Genomic DNA, 15,109 nt, shown 5'->3' with positions numbered 1-15,109 from the left:
ATGATACATTTCCTCCTCCCACTTTCTTTTCTTGACAAGATTAGTTTTCCCTGGGATGAAGGGAAAAGAGAAACATGTGGCAGTGATGCATGCAGTCCTGGTTTGGTGATAAGCGGAGACCGCAAACCCACCACGCTGAATCCTGCCAAACATCTGCTCATGTGAACTAGATTACGGGACTTGGTTGAGTTGTTTATTTAAATTATACAAGGGAGCTGAATTTACATCTTCGAACCCTACTTTGCTTCCTGCATTTCAAATTGTTTACACTACTTTATTTGGCTATAAGATTCCATTTAGAGGGAAAAGAAAGCACCCCAACTTCTGCCAGTATTCACATGCAGTCTAATGTAGAAAAAAACAGACACCCAAGAATCTCAGGAAGAATTTGTAACACATACAGCACTTGAAAAGATGAATTTCTATAAAGGTCAGATTCTACCAGTGAATGGATAAAACCTGTCCTACCTTGTGGATCAACTTACCATTAAGAATGCCGTTACTTGTCTTAATGAGACACCCCTAACATTTGATACTGAGTGAAAAGACATTAAGACGCTGATCCTTTTTGAGTTCAATCTAGTCATTAATAGAACTTGGGGGAAGAATGGTACATACAAGCACAAACAAATGCTACTTAACACAAGACCAACAGGTTTGAAGCTCTAAGCAGCCTTCATAAAGAATGCTCCACTTTCAGCAAACAGTGATTAGACACTTGTTACTCCTCTGCCAAAAGAAGGCACGCTCTCACCTATGTCCTTTATGGAAAACAACATTTTGAGATTGGATTTCTGGGTCCAAAATCCCAGCCTCAGGCCACTTCAGGAAAAACAAACAAACAAACAAGCAAGCTTCCTCCTGAAAAAACAACAAAGACTATTATCACTTAGGTAAGCATCAAACCCACTTTAAAGCACAAAGAAATGAGGAAGTCAAGTTTATTCTATGGGGGATCCTGCACTTCAAACACAGGCAGAACGTGGCCGTGAAAATGAAAATACAACTTTTCTAAAATATTGAACAAATTAGAATTCAAATTTTTGTTTCAGAAATCCAAGTTGTGCTGATAGTCCTTTCACTTTACGACACCAAAAAAAAAAAAATAAAAATCAATAAACCAAACAATTTCCATCGATCTTACCCGGACTTCTCCATTTCAAATAGGACCAGGAAAGGTTATACAAAGGACAAGGAAAAGAACACCACACTGGCATCACTGTAGAATTTAGAGAAAGTTTGGCTATGAACAACAATTAAACTGGGTTACAGGATTTAAATCTGGTGCCCTGAGACTACGTGGATTCCTAATTCAGCTACAGCCTTGCACAGAGAGTGTAGCAGAATCACAAGGTGATACTGTTTACCTACTTTTCATGAAGAGCAATCTACTCATCACACGGTTTACTAATATGATCATACTGCAGGTCCTGAGCTCTTAATTGTATTACTGTGTACATGCCTGAGCTTTTTGTGCCATGGAACACTTGTGAGACCTCACCATTTCATCATCACTATTGTCCTACGATGCAGCTTAAATTGTTCCCTGCTCAGCATTGTGCAAACCACCCAGCATTGCTATTCTGCCACCAAGTATGTTTAGCTCAAGCTCAACTTCTCAGATGTTTCACTGCTGCTGTTTTCTGTGTGTAAAGGTGTTGATGTAAGGAAAAGGTGCTTCAGTTGTCCTTTCCATAACACAGACGTTTCTTACATGTGTGGCTGCATGTTAAGAGGGAAGGACACAGCCTCCCAGCTCTTAAACTTGTGTCCATCTTAGCATTGGGATCTATCCTGGGTTTAAGCATTGTATACTTATAACCAATGGGATTGTCTATGTGCATGCTTCCATTCATACTTGTACGCTTCATCCTCGTTACCATGCCTGCTGATGATAATATCTATTGTTAGCAATTTGTTGTTGTTAATTCTATTATTGCCTGCTTTGCACCATTTTATTTTCCTGTAATTAGCTCTCTGCTAATATTTCCACCTCCTTAAGCCATAGAGCATCCTTTCTTAGACATTTGCCATTTTAGCAGAAGCACACGTGCTCCTGGCATTTGTTTACTATAGCTCCAGGCTCCCTCCTCCCAAACCTGGCTACTTCCTATCCAGCTACACATATGCAAACTCATAATTTCCACTGGTCTCCAGACCAGTCTTGTCAATGTGGGGCAAAAGTTCAGACAGACACAAAATCTCACCAAATCTTCCAGCTCACCAGTTAGTAGGCGTCATCAGATATGGGTAGTAAAGCCACAAACTTGGTGGGGTAGGCTGGTACAGTTGCCCCGTACAATCTTGCAAAGCAGCGTGCGCTGCTTTTAAAGCTGCCTGCCAAGGGAAGAATGCAAATGTCCAGCCTCTGCTGATGGCATGACTAAGTCGGCAGCATTTCAACTGGAAAAAATCCCTATTCACTTCTCATTCCTGTTCTTCCTGCAAGCGTATTCCACCCCACCTACCAGATGGCCCCCTTTGTGCTGAACTTGTGCTCCCATCTCGTGCTGAGACAAGGTGTCTTACATTTGCTCCCCATCACAAACTGCAGAGAGTACAGTCTCTCCAGTCCTCAACAAAGCAGAGTTGAAAAGTCCACCTTTCCAGCTTGTTTGTCAGCACAACCTCCTCTTCCCCCTCCTACAGAGCACACAGTTCTTTACACCACCTCCCACAACAATAAAACAGAAAGGCTTTAGCAGTTCTCGGCAATCACATTAACTCTGATGAATTGTCTGGCAGTGGCACCTGCTGCTAAGGCTACAGATGTACAAGATGAACTAAAAGGCATTAATCCATAAAGCAGATGATATCGCTGCAGATATGTCACTGTACAAATATGTATTTTTCCTACCATCTGACCAATGATTTTTGCTTTCACATAGGCATCAATAAAATAGCTTTGGGGAATAAACAACTCCAAATAAACTTTGCAGAAATCCTAGTAATGAAACAGAGAATATAAGGAAGAATTTTCTTAAGCTTCACTGAGAGAAGCTGTTCTTCATTTTGAGTGGAAATTTGCTGTATTATAACATCATTAAATACAGCTCCAGGAAAAAAGAAAACAAACAACCTGACATGTATTTCACAATAATAACTTGAGTATTATTACAACTGAGCTGTGCTCTGTGGCTACCAACCCTTTCAAATGGAAACACATATACATTCAAATTATTAGTTCAATATCAGGAAGGGAAATTCCATTGCAGCAAAGCAGATCAAAAGTTCAGAAGGAATTAGTGTGCACCAAGTAAGACATCCTGCAGAAAAATCTCCCATTCTGGTTGGGACTTCAGAAATAACTACAGTAGAATAGCCACTAGAATATTCATTATAAGGTATATGCAACACCCAATATATATTGCAAACCCTAAGGTCATATTTGTCATTAGGAAAATATAGCAAAGGTTCTTGAGACAATACCTAGAAAGACATTAACAAAGTTTTGAGGAGAATTTGGCAAGTATACAATTTTTTGACTTGAAATAATTATTTGCAACCATTACTCTAGGCCAAGTACAACCGCCCTACAATGCAGCCGACCCTCAAGGACTCTTGCCTCCTACAGCTTTGTTCCAGACTTGTAAAGGTATTTTAAGCTTCCTAATAAAAGAGGTAGGTACCACAATACCTTTCCAAATCTAAACACTGGTCTTTTTCTCACTGGTCAATGCATTGTGCTCTAGAACATGACGACACTCTTCCATATTGGTGTACGCCTTACTGGGTACAAAATGGCTTGCATTTCGTTGGTCTAAGGACTTCTCATGCAGACGTTATCCTGCCCAATTTCCATTTTATTATCAATCTGCACATTGCCTGACAGGAATATTCTCTCTAACAATGTGCTCCAGCAGGCTGATCCATCAGACTGTATTCTGTAACAAGCTGAACATGACCAGAGGTGCCTATCTCCCCTTATGGCCTTTCCGGGCCTTGTGTTCTTTTACCAGACAGCTTCTGCCATTGTACTCAATCCTCTTCTGTCAACACTTTGAATTGTTTGCCCCACAGGTAAAATTCATAACTTACTCTTGTCAACACAGTACTTTTAGAGTTGGCAGAGGAAAGCTTATAGGCAGAAAAACACCAAGAGTCTGCTGCTTGCATGCCACCTCCTGGCATATCAATACCACATAGTCATGTCCTCGCAACCCATAATCCTAACAGAATGGCAGCACGTCAGCTACAGAAATTATTTTAGGATCATTCATAGTACCATCCTGCTAAAGACAGAGCAATTTTGAGAGAGGGAAAAATTGACACATAGCATTTATGCAGTTTTTATCTGACCTTGCTCACATACCTCTTGGCTATTTACAATTCCTCCCATAAGCCATGCCAAGCTTCGTACTGAAAAATGTCCCTCATGATGGGGCTTCCTAAGTTATCCTTAAGAGCAAAGACTTGATACCTCATACACAGTTCTGGCTGGAAATAATCTAGGAAGCACATGCTCTGAAATTCTCAGTGAAGACATGAGAATGCCCGATGGCTGGAACTGAATTTTTGCTGCCTCTTCCCACTCCATTCCAGCTGTCCCACTGCACTTCTCAGATCGAAGGGGGAGTGCTGACAGAATACTTCTCAGATGGGAGCAGAAGTCATCCCGGTCAGGGCTCTTCTCAGATCCTGACACGCAAAAGACTATTTTAAATGTGCTGATTATCAGGCATGCGGATGCCTCCACAGGCTGTACACTGCAGACTGGAGAAAAGAGAAAACCCTCCTTCAATAATTTTTGGACCCAGCTCTCCCTTCAAATTCTGACAGACACCACTTGCAGGTGCCAAGAGTATAAGAACAGTGCACAAACATAGCAATAGCCTCCATGGTATACAATCCCAGCCTCCAGGAACACGTGTCTCAGGAAATTCCCGAGCTGGAACTGGTATATTTATGTTTAAATGCTTTTGACAGATCTGCTGGCATAATATTGTCTAATTGCATTTGGCACCCAACACATCTAACAGCAATAAGTTCCTTGGGTTAACTAAACATGGTGTGAAAAAGTCCTTCCCTGTTTCGCACTTGCAACCTGACAATTCAAGTGATTGTCCTATAGCTGAATAACTATATAGGTTATATGAGAATAACCTATCATTCCTGATTCATGTCTCCATGTTGTTTACGACTGCCCAAAGACTACACATCCACCCAATCCCTTCCCTCTGCCCAGCTTCTATTATCTATAAAAGCATCGCATCAGCCCTAGTTGAAGGAACAGATTCCGCGACACTGAGCGCATTGTCTGCTGCAGAGGATTAAGGACATTAGTTTCCAATTCAAAGCATATAATCATGCAGAATTATAGAATCACAGAATTAGGATAGACTTGAAAAGACCACACGGATAACAGCAGAACAGGTCATATCTATGTCACCCAAGACAGACATTTACTTAATCTATTAACAAACCTGAATCTTCTAATCTGTGATTGAAGCCTATTACTTCTTCCCTATGCCTACAAAGAAGAGGCCTTCCCCTCCTCTTTCCAGCAGCCATTTACACATTTGCAAAATACTGTTAAATCTCTTCTTTGCCAAAGAACTCCAATTCATGCAATCTTCCCTTTAGATTTTATTTTGACCTTGATCACTCTCACTACACTTGTATCAAATTGTCCAGTTGATCCACATCTTTCAACTGCAGCTCCCAAAATCTGAACTATATCCCAGCTGAGACAGTACTAAGTGCCAAAGAGATGGATCATTTGTCACAGTTTGGGCTGGGTTGGCCAATGACAAGATGACAGATGCTCTCCCCCACCTCTTGCTCCAAGGAGAGGAAGAAGAGAGATAAAGAGATTTATGAGTTTAGAAAAAACTAAACTACTTTAATGAAATCTTAATAATAAAATAAAAAGGAAAATATTGAAATAGATACTATATATACATACAAAACCATACCAAGTTCCCAGGAAGATGTCACCAGCAGGCACTGGGGAAGTTGCAGACAGGATGGATGGGAACTGGATTCCGGAACACACTGACCGGGATCAAAAGCAGACAGGGTCTCCCTCAGACGTCAGTCATGGAAGAAAGAGAGCCACTGAAGAACCAGCCATTGGAAAAGAAACCGACCCCTTGCTCCCTCAGCTTTTACAGTGAGCACATCAGCTGGGATGGCACACCTTATTGGTCAGTTTGGGTCACCTGACCTGTCCGCCCCTCCCCACAGGTGCAACGCCTCCACGGGGTAAACACCCCAGTCAGCTGAACCTGGTTGCCATGGCAACAAGTCTCACCCAGGGCCTCTCACTGAGCTGAAAGCTGGCTCTGCTCCACCCCAAACCAGGACATGCCACCCCTTATTCCATACCATTTGCATCATGCTCAGATCTCTAATACTTCTTATCCATCAAATATATATACACAGATATATATATACACACACAGATCGGTCATTTATGATTTATCTTTATACTCAAAAGTTTGTTCATTCCATTTAGTTCATAATTGCAGAATTTCATCTATTATAGCAGACTCAGGATTGAGTATTCTAACCCAGCGTTAAATTTCCTTGAGGTACACACTGATTTTCTCCATTCTCCAGCATCACCCACCAAGCACATCCAGGTCCTTGAGCAAAAACAGTCCCACAAATGAGTTTGCCTTTGCCTGAGGCAGGAAAAACCCAAACAGTTTCCCCAAACATAGTCCTTTCATGCACCACAGGGACTTTATCCCCTTCTACAGTATGTAAAAGGTCTGACTGAGCAAGACCACCTCGACTGATGGATCCCCTGGTGTTAACTAACCAGGTAGTTTGTGCTACATGCTTGTCCCAATTTTTAAAGCTTCCACAACCCATTGCTTTTAGGGTGGTTTTTAATAGTCCATTTTATCGCTCAATTTTCCCAGAAGCTGGTGCATAATAGGGAATATGATATACCCACTCAATGCCATGTTCTTCGTCCCAGGATGGTATTCCAGGCGGTGGCATGGGGCACAGCCTAGGTTTTCAACCATCCAGTGCTTCCTTCCGCCATTGGAGGCACGTAACATTTACCCTGGCAGGTTTGAGGGAGTGTGATACAATCAATTTGCCAAGCCTCCCCATACTTATATTGTAACCATCATCCCCTATACCACAAAGGTTTTATCCATTTAGGTTGCTTGATTTTGATGCACGTTTCACAGTCGTGGATAACCTGCACAATAGTGTCCACAGTTAAATCCACCCCTCAGTCACAGGCCCATTTATATGTTGCATCTCTTCCTTGATGACCTGAAGTGTCATGGGCCCACCAGGCTAAAAATAGTTCACCTTTATGTTCCCAGTTCAAATCTGTCTGGAAAATCTTAGCAGCCTGATCCATTTGCTGATTGTTTCGATGTACCTCAGTGGCCCAATTCATGGTTACGCGGGCATCTACATGGCGCACTTTTACGACTAGTTTCCCCAGCCAGTCAGCAATACCTTGCCATAATTCAGCAGCCCAGATGGGTTTATCTTTGTGCTGCCAGTTGCTCTGCTTCCACTGCTTCAACCACAGCAGAACATCTGTCACCATCCGTGAGTCAGCACAGAGATGGAGCATTGGACACTTCCCGTTCAGCAACATCTAAGGCCAGCTGGATGGCTTTTATTTCTGTAAATTGAGCCAATTCACCTTGTCGTTCAGCAGTTTCTGTGACTCGTCATGTAGGACTCCATACCACAGCTTTCCACCTTCAATGTTTTCCTACAATACGACAAGACCCATCAGTAAACAGAGCATACTGTTTCTCATTATCTGAGAGTTCATTATACGGTGTGGCTTCCTCAGTACATGTCACCACCTCCTCTGGTGGCATTACAGAGTCTTTGCCTTCAGGCCAGTTTGTGATCACCTCTATGATTCCTGGACGATTTGGGTTTCCTATTCGAGTTCACTGTGTGATTAAGGTAACCCACTTACTCCAGGTAGCATCAGTGGCATGATTTATCCTTGAACATCCAGCCCAGTACTGGTAATCGGGGTGCCAGCAGGAGCTGTGCTTCGGTACCGATGATTTTGGAAGCAGCTCTAACTCCTTCATACACTGCCAAGATTTCTTTCTCAGTTGGGGTATAGTTGGCCTTGGAGCCTTTATATCCCCAGCTCCAGAATCCTAGGAGTTGACCTTGAGTTGCCCTGGTGACCAGGAAGCAGAAAAGGAGATCAGCTTGTTCTCCATTCCCTCACAACAAAGACCAGCACAAGCCAGATAGCATGGGAGAGAGTTCTTTTGATGAAGATAAAGGAAAGGGTCCTTCTAAAACAAATCCAGGAGAGGGTCCTTCTTGGGCAGCGTTGATGCAGGAGGAGGACTCGGATGCACAGATAATTGTTAAATCCTTCTCTATGAAGGATTTGCGAAATATGAGGAAGGACTTTACTTGTCAAGAAGAGGAGACGCTTATCTCCTGGTTGCTCCGATGATGGGACAATGGTCTCATGGGTGATATGTACTGGTTTTGCATTGCAAGATGGCTTTGCCTTTTGAAGCAACACAGCATTCCTGACTTAAATTCTCAATAACCCCCAGATCTTCTCTTATAGGCCTATTTGTACTTATACAGTTGATTATTTCTCAAGTGAAAGATATTGCATTTATCCATTTTTTTCAGGCTGTTTTTCCAATTTGCAACATTATTTTAGCTACCAAATGCATCTTCTCTATTTCCCACCCCCTGAGAAAATCAGATCAGGACTGAACACTACTTGTAACAAAGTACAGTAGGATGCAAAAACTTTCAGATTCTAAAAGAGTACTTTTTAAATTGAGCTATGATCAGGGTCTGAACTAGCTTCAAAATAGTTCCTGCTTAGTATCACAGGTGCAGCTCATCTCTAATGAGGTTTCACAGGATAATTAAATCCTGACAGCTTGGGCAAACATCCAGATCTTCGGTTATTCACCTTAGCTGACAAATCCGGCAGATAGTTTGAAGTGTTGTAATTCCTAACAAAAAGGGTGCATAATATCTGGGGCCACTGACCGAATATTTGAGATACCTCTCATTGCTTTATCCACACTAGGCGAAAATGGCATTAGATAAAGTGCTGCAGTTAGAAAGGACTTTCTCATGTTCTTGTTATTTTAGGCAGCTCTGCCATTGGTACAATGACACCAACAGTTTTGCCATGTCACTTCTTTAAAATACCCATTCAACTATTTATTGTGCAGTGCTGATGACTAACCTAATGTCCTGCAACATATTTCTAACTCTTACTGAACCTCCCAAAAGGGGAACATACAGTGAGGCCAGCACATAGGACACGGGTAGGCAGAATTACAGCATCTATTCTTGTCCTCGAACTTTATACAACTCATGGAATATCCTTTAAACTATCCGCAGTCCATATTCACCCTCTGTAAAATGGCATTAGTGAGAAGAACACAAAACTCCTGTTTCAGAAGTGGGATGGCCCTCCCAGTCGTGGTGCACTGGCAGTTAATTTGGCAGCTCTGAAGGGGTAAAGATGGCATTAGCGCTTACATTCATGATAAATACATTTTATTCCCATAACACCTCTGTTGTAAAATCGTATTCATTATACAGATCGGGAAACTGAAAAGCAAGAAAATTAGGTGACTCAATTCCCTCAGCAAGGCTGAAACAGAATCCAGGTCCTGCACCCAAGCCCAGCGCCTTACACACTAAGATGTCCCGAGTAAAATAAAACAACACAGATTTAAAAATTCCTGGTGTTTGCTAATCATCCTATAACTGTACCTAACACCTCAATAACTTAGGTTACAGCATGGAACTGCTTTGACTTCTGCGATTTTACTCCTCATCTTACAGCAATATGCTTCTCACTTTACAAAGCTGTTTTTCCATGTTAGATTTCCCCGATTCACTTTGGCTATCTGTTACGGATCAGCCTCACAATGTGGGAGCTGCATGATAAAACAGTATCCTCTACTCTGTATATCAGCAACGTTCAGGGCCGTAAGCTGTGCCAGTGCACTAGAAGAGAAAAAAAATGAGGCACAAATAGCTTCGGCAGTTGGTTTGCTAAAGTAAGATCACTGGTACACAGCGCCACGCTAAGCTATCGAGCTCTTTTAACACAAGGCCACGCAGCAGTACCTGGGGACAGCACAGCTGTAGGTGCCCGTGTTACGTGTAAAGTGCCAGCAAAGCAAAAGGCTGGTGCTTGCAGCCGTACCAGGCACGTAGGAGTAGCACAGAGCACGTCAGCACAAGGAGATGCACTGTGAGGGTCAGACAAGCACGTGCGGCTGCATCCCAGGGCCTAGAAAGAAAACGGATGAATGCACTGTCCCTGGCTGCGAGGTCGCCATGTGTGGATTTGCATAGTTTCGCCCTGGGCACTAATGGAACAATCTGCACATGAGGCTGGTGAAGGTATTTCTAGCAACATGAAATCTAGCAGCTCCCTCTGGAAGGAAGATCATAGTTATTCAACTCACAGGGCATGCCAAAAACTGCAGGAACATAAATTTCTCAAAGTCGTACTAGCAATGGCCTGGAGGATATATATTTGAAATCTCTCAGGGACACAAAAAAACGCCAAAAACAAAAAAACACCAAACAAAAAGAGTTTTGTTTACTTCTTTCAAAGGTAATATTGGTCACAAAAACTCTGGTAGCATCCTAGCAACACTTTCAACAAAAAGTCCTGACTGTAAGTACAGAATTCACTCTTTAATGAAATTGTGCCACTTTTTAAACCACTGAGAATAATCATCTCAATTCTGTCAAAGTGGGATTTAAACCTGCATAGATCTCATGCCGCAACACTGACAGAGTTTGAAGCTTTACAGAGATCTGTGAGTTAAGCATCCATGTTTTAGGTACCATTTTTAAAAAGCACTTATTGCAGGAGGGCTTCGAAAGACTGCTAACTATTTACTTATCTAAATTCCCAGGAATTTCCAGGACAGAAAATTTCTAGAAAAAAAACCCTGCCATGCAAATATCGAGGACAAACACTCACACAAAACAGTGTTCAGGTGGGAACGAGCAGCACACCCTTCCAATCACAATATATCATCCCAGGTCTCTGGAAGCTTGTAAGGTGTGAAGCTACAAGTCTCTGTGAAGCTGAATTCGCACAGAACAGACACTTTTTAAAATACATCTCTGGTTTAGTGGGAAATTTTGCATGGTTCAGTAGATTTTTAATTATTCACACTCAAATAACTACACTCCTACTGGAAATCAAAATGTTAATGTACGATACCTTGCTGAGAATGTACAAGCAACACAGGTCCCTCCCAGAGTATCAGCGGTGCTGGGCTCGGACTCATCTCAGCTAGCTGCTCCCCTCCTCTCTCTGTCTGCTGAGCTCTCGCAGTTGGTCTCGCACAGCCCGAGAGCTGAGCCCTGATTCATGATTTCAGGCTCCAGCCATGGAATGCAGGCATTGAAAACCCAGAACTATTTTTACCCCTGAGCAGCCGCAGCATTTCTGCCCCATAAAGACTTCTAAAGCTAATGCCTTACCCTAAACACACACACACCCTGAACCTAACCAGCTAAGATGCACGGTTCCCTGGCATTTAGTGCGGTTTTTAAACTGCGCAGTTGCTATCAACAGGACAAAGCAGCTCAGCCCCTGGCATTATTGTCAGCCCTCAGAAGTCAGACATTTGATCCCAGTTGTCAAAATTAGAAATTCCTCAGAAATGCTTTGCTCCAGGAGATAAGATTAGCTCAAAGCAATGTCTATATGGTTTGTCTTGTACACCACCAACCTCAGCCTGCATTTAATAAATACGTAATAACAACTTCTGCTGAGAGACTGCAGACACAAATAAAAATCTCTACATGTCGAACGAGATCACTATATGTTTTAAGGATAACCATAAGGCCAAGGCAACCCAAAAAGAATTCACAAAACAGACAATGGCTTTTTATATAGAGCACCCAGAAATATGGAATTGTCTTTAATAAATAATTAGCAACAAATCAGAGCTAGACACCTGAACTAACTTTTCAAGATTATACAGAGAATACTGACCACTAGAAACTTTTACAGATGTGCTGTCTTGAACCTACAGGATTCTACAAGTATACTACAGAAATAAAAAATGCAATCTAGTCTTACTGTGGAGGAATAAATAACAATTAAAAAAAACTAATTGGACTTTTGCATAATCAACTATAATCAACACAATATACAAACACTTGGGCAGAGAACATTCCACAAGCAAGTGCCTAGCTGGACACGCATAAGGGGTCTAACTACCTAGGAACCAGCAGAGTCACTGACGTAACTTGCTCATATGTTGCTTTAGACAATGAAAAATAACTGCAGGCATTTCTCAGAAATATGTGATTAAAACACAAGAGGCACGATACAAAACTGACAGAAACACCAACAACCGTCAATTAGTAGTTCTTAACCTGTAGAAGCACGTGGAGGTTTAGGTAAGAATTAACAGCTCAATAGTATCACATCTTATATTAAAAAATGGTCCCTGCCATCTAGAGTTTTCAGGATGATGAAAGAAATAGCGTGCAAAGGGTGAGACTGCCAAGTTCATAGGAAGACAGTTACAATCACCATTAAGTAGCAGATGTCACAACCTATCAAGCTTCCCAGCGAGTTTTAGGGGCAGCAACCACTATAAAATCCCTTCAACGAGGCGCTGCAATGGAACCTATCGTACACATGTATACCTAGAGTAACCTTAACACTACATGTAACTTAAAGACAAATTCTTGACCAGATATACCCAAAGCTGTGGCAACTGGCATTCTGGAGATACTCCACTTACAAAAAAGTAACAGAATAATTACAGGAATAGTTCTCATATCACTCACAACTGAGTACCTCTAGCATCATGCAGCCTGATTCTGCATCTCTGAAGAATCTGTCCCTTTTAAGCAAGACCTTGTGCTGGGAAACTATTCTTTGCTGCTTCATACTCACGAGTGTACATTAAGAAAGTGTAGGGGGAGCGCAAGGAAAACAGCAATGAAGGAGCCCCTTTGGGGAATGAGAAAGCTACAATTAGAGTGTATAGAAGAACATGAAACACACCTTAAGTGGGCCAGATCTGACATCAATGACCTAAAGCTCAGAAAAGGTGTTAAACAAATAAAGGAGCAATACAAGCTTGTAATGTCTGGAAGGCTGAGCCACTTTAGCCTAGTGCTGTGGGAAATAAAGCAGAAGAAATGCTGTTGCTGTGAAATCGTGTCTCTGTGAGAGATTATTCTCAGTGAACAGCCTTCTGCTATTTCTGCAATGAGCTGACTGTCCAGAAGTCCCTTTCATTTGCAGTGAGACACCAGAAACCCCATCAGCTACAAAAAGTCAAGAGAGTGTAAGTCTAGCTAACAAAGATTCTATGAAAGTAGCTTCACAGTTTCTATCACTTTTCACCTGAGAATTAGGAAGTACATGTTTCCTACCAGCTAAATTATTACCAGTTCAAGAACAGACAGTGCCTCAAATTATTTGCTCTGACAAATACAAGAAAGTATAAAAGACTGGTATAAAACCCATTCCTTTCCAGCAGAATATTTAAGGTTCTCCTTACATATTACCAAATAGAATTTAAAGGAGAGAAAAACAAAACAACTCTACACCAATGCAAACCTAAGGCTGTCTCATAATACCTTCTGCTTGTAATACCTTATTCAGCAAGCTTCAAACTTTTTGAAAACCAGACCGTGAGGTGAAGAGCCAAATATGAATTTTTAACCAGGCTCCCTTGGAGACTGCTGACAACAGACAGGAAATTATTCATCATTCTCAAAGAAACACAGAATCACAGAATGGTTGAGGTTGGAAGGGAGCTTAAAGATCCTCTAGTTCCAACACCCCTGCCATGGGCAGGGACACCTCCCACTAAACCAGGTTGCTCAAAGCCCCATCCAGCCTGGCCTTGAACCTTCTCCCAGCTGAACTCACTGGTTCATACAGGGATGCTGAGGGATGGTCAGAGGAGTGTCTAAAACTGGCAGTAGCAATATGATGCCATCTGAGAGGGCCTCAACACTTGCTGATTTGTTCCTAAATGAAGAATTTAAAATATTTATTTACACACTTGCTTTTAAAAGCCAATCTATTCCCCTCTGTCCTTGATTTTATGCCATATGGAAGTGGCTTGGGATCAATGGTCAAAAAGAAAATTAAAAAAAAAAACTCAAAAAACCTACACAAAGCGCACAAACAGATTTTAGGTATCAAAAGAAATCACCAGAAGTAATGTAGCAGTCACCACGACAATTACCAAAGAGGCTTTAATATATAACAAAGGAGGAAGAACAGGAAACAAATGAAAAAGTATCAATTTATGGTGTCAGATTCCAACAAGTTTTAAAGTTTTTGTTCTCCCAGAAAATCCACACTACTCATCTCACTTTTGACAATTAGCACCACAAGAGGCATCTTTTAAGACATTTTCAGGCATAATGGAGAAATCCTAACTCACTTTTTCATAAATCCTATATGCTTATAGGAGAAGACAGATAATGAAACTATCGATCATTGGTGTTAAACAGTCCATGCAACTGAAGACCAAAAGAAAAAAAGAATTTGAAAGCAATTCATCAATTTTATAGTTTCAATTTTCAGGGAGGATAACGAATTATTATAAATAGCAGTGACAATGCAGAAACCCAGAGGCATCTCCAGGTTTTTCTGTTACTTTTCAAGAAGTACAGCCAGGCTGTGGATCCTGCTTAAACGGAAAGTGAGGGGAATGACCTGACAGCTGATATAATTGCTGCCACTTTCTAGCACAGCTCTGGGGAGATTGCACAGGAAGGAGGGGAAAGGCAGAGGTGTATTTCTAGCTTAGATCCCAAGCTAACTGCCTGATAAACCTTTTGCACTTGCATGTAGGAACCAAGCACAAAAAGACATCCACAGCATGCATTTCTTTTCCCTTCTTCAGCAGCCTCAAGTGCTAGCAATCATAGTTACCATCATTACCCATCCAAAATGCACCTGCTTGAGAGAGACAAACACCTGTACAGCTACCAGGAGCCAGGTTTGCAATCACAGTGCAGGACAGTTGCTAACTGCAGGCTTAATTTGTGTTCATCTCATTGCAACGTTATGCCCAGCGCCGTAAGAAGTCTCACCCACTTCACAGGGGCGAGATGTTTAAAGAATCAACCCCACTTGGGAGGCAGAGGCTAAGAA

General features: G+C 41.8%; 1 protein-coding gene across 14 annotated transcripts in view; it reads right to left on the bottom strand.

The window, feature by feature from the left end:
• TSPAN4 (tetraspanin 4) overlaps positions 1-15,109 on the bottom strand; it is a 457,483-nt gene that overhangs the window by 237,339 nt on the left and 205,035 nt on the right. Inside the window, exon 1 of one of the 14 annotated variants that reach the window (XM_074585628.1) lies at positions 11,189-11,292. The exons of 11 other annotated variants lie outside the window; for them this stretch is intronic. In XM_074585628.1, the coding sequence (XP_074441729.1) occupies positions 11,189-11,255 (67 nt within the window). In that variant the 5' untranslated portion in view covers positions 11,256-11,292. Of the gene's footprint in view, positions 1-754; positions 1,524-5,915; positions 6,045-11,188; positions 11,293-15,109 lie in introns of those variants that run through there. 2 more of the 14 variants (XM_074585640.1, XM_074585631.1) reach the window with 2 other exon arrangements.

The sequence above is a fragment of the Larus michahellis genome, chromosome 4, assembly GCF_964199755.1.
Source record: "Larus michahellis chromosome 4, bLarMic1.1, whole genome shotgun sequence".
NCBI classification, from domain to species: domain Eukaryota; kingdom Metazoa; phylum Chordata; class Aves; order Charadriiformes; family Laridae; genus Larus; species Larus michahellis.
This window is presented reverse-complemented; position numbering and strand designations above follow the sequence as displayed.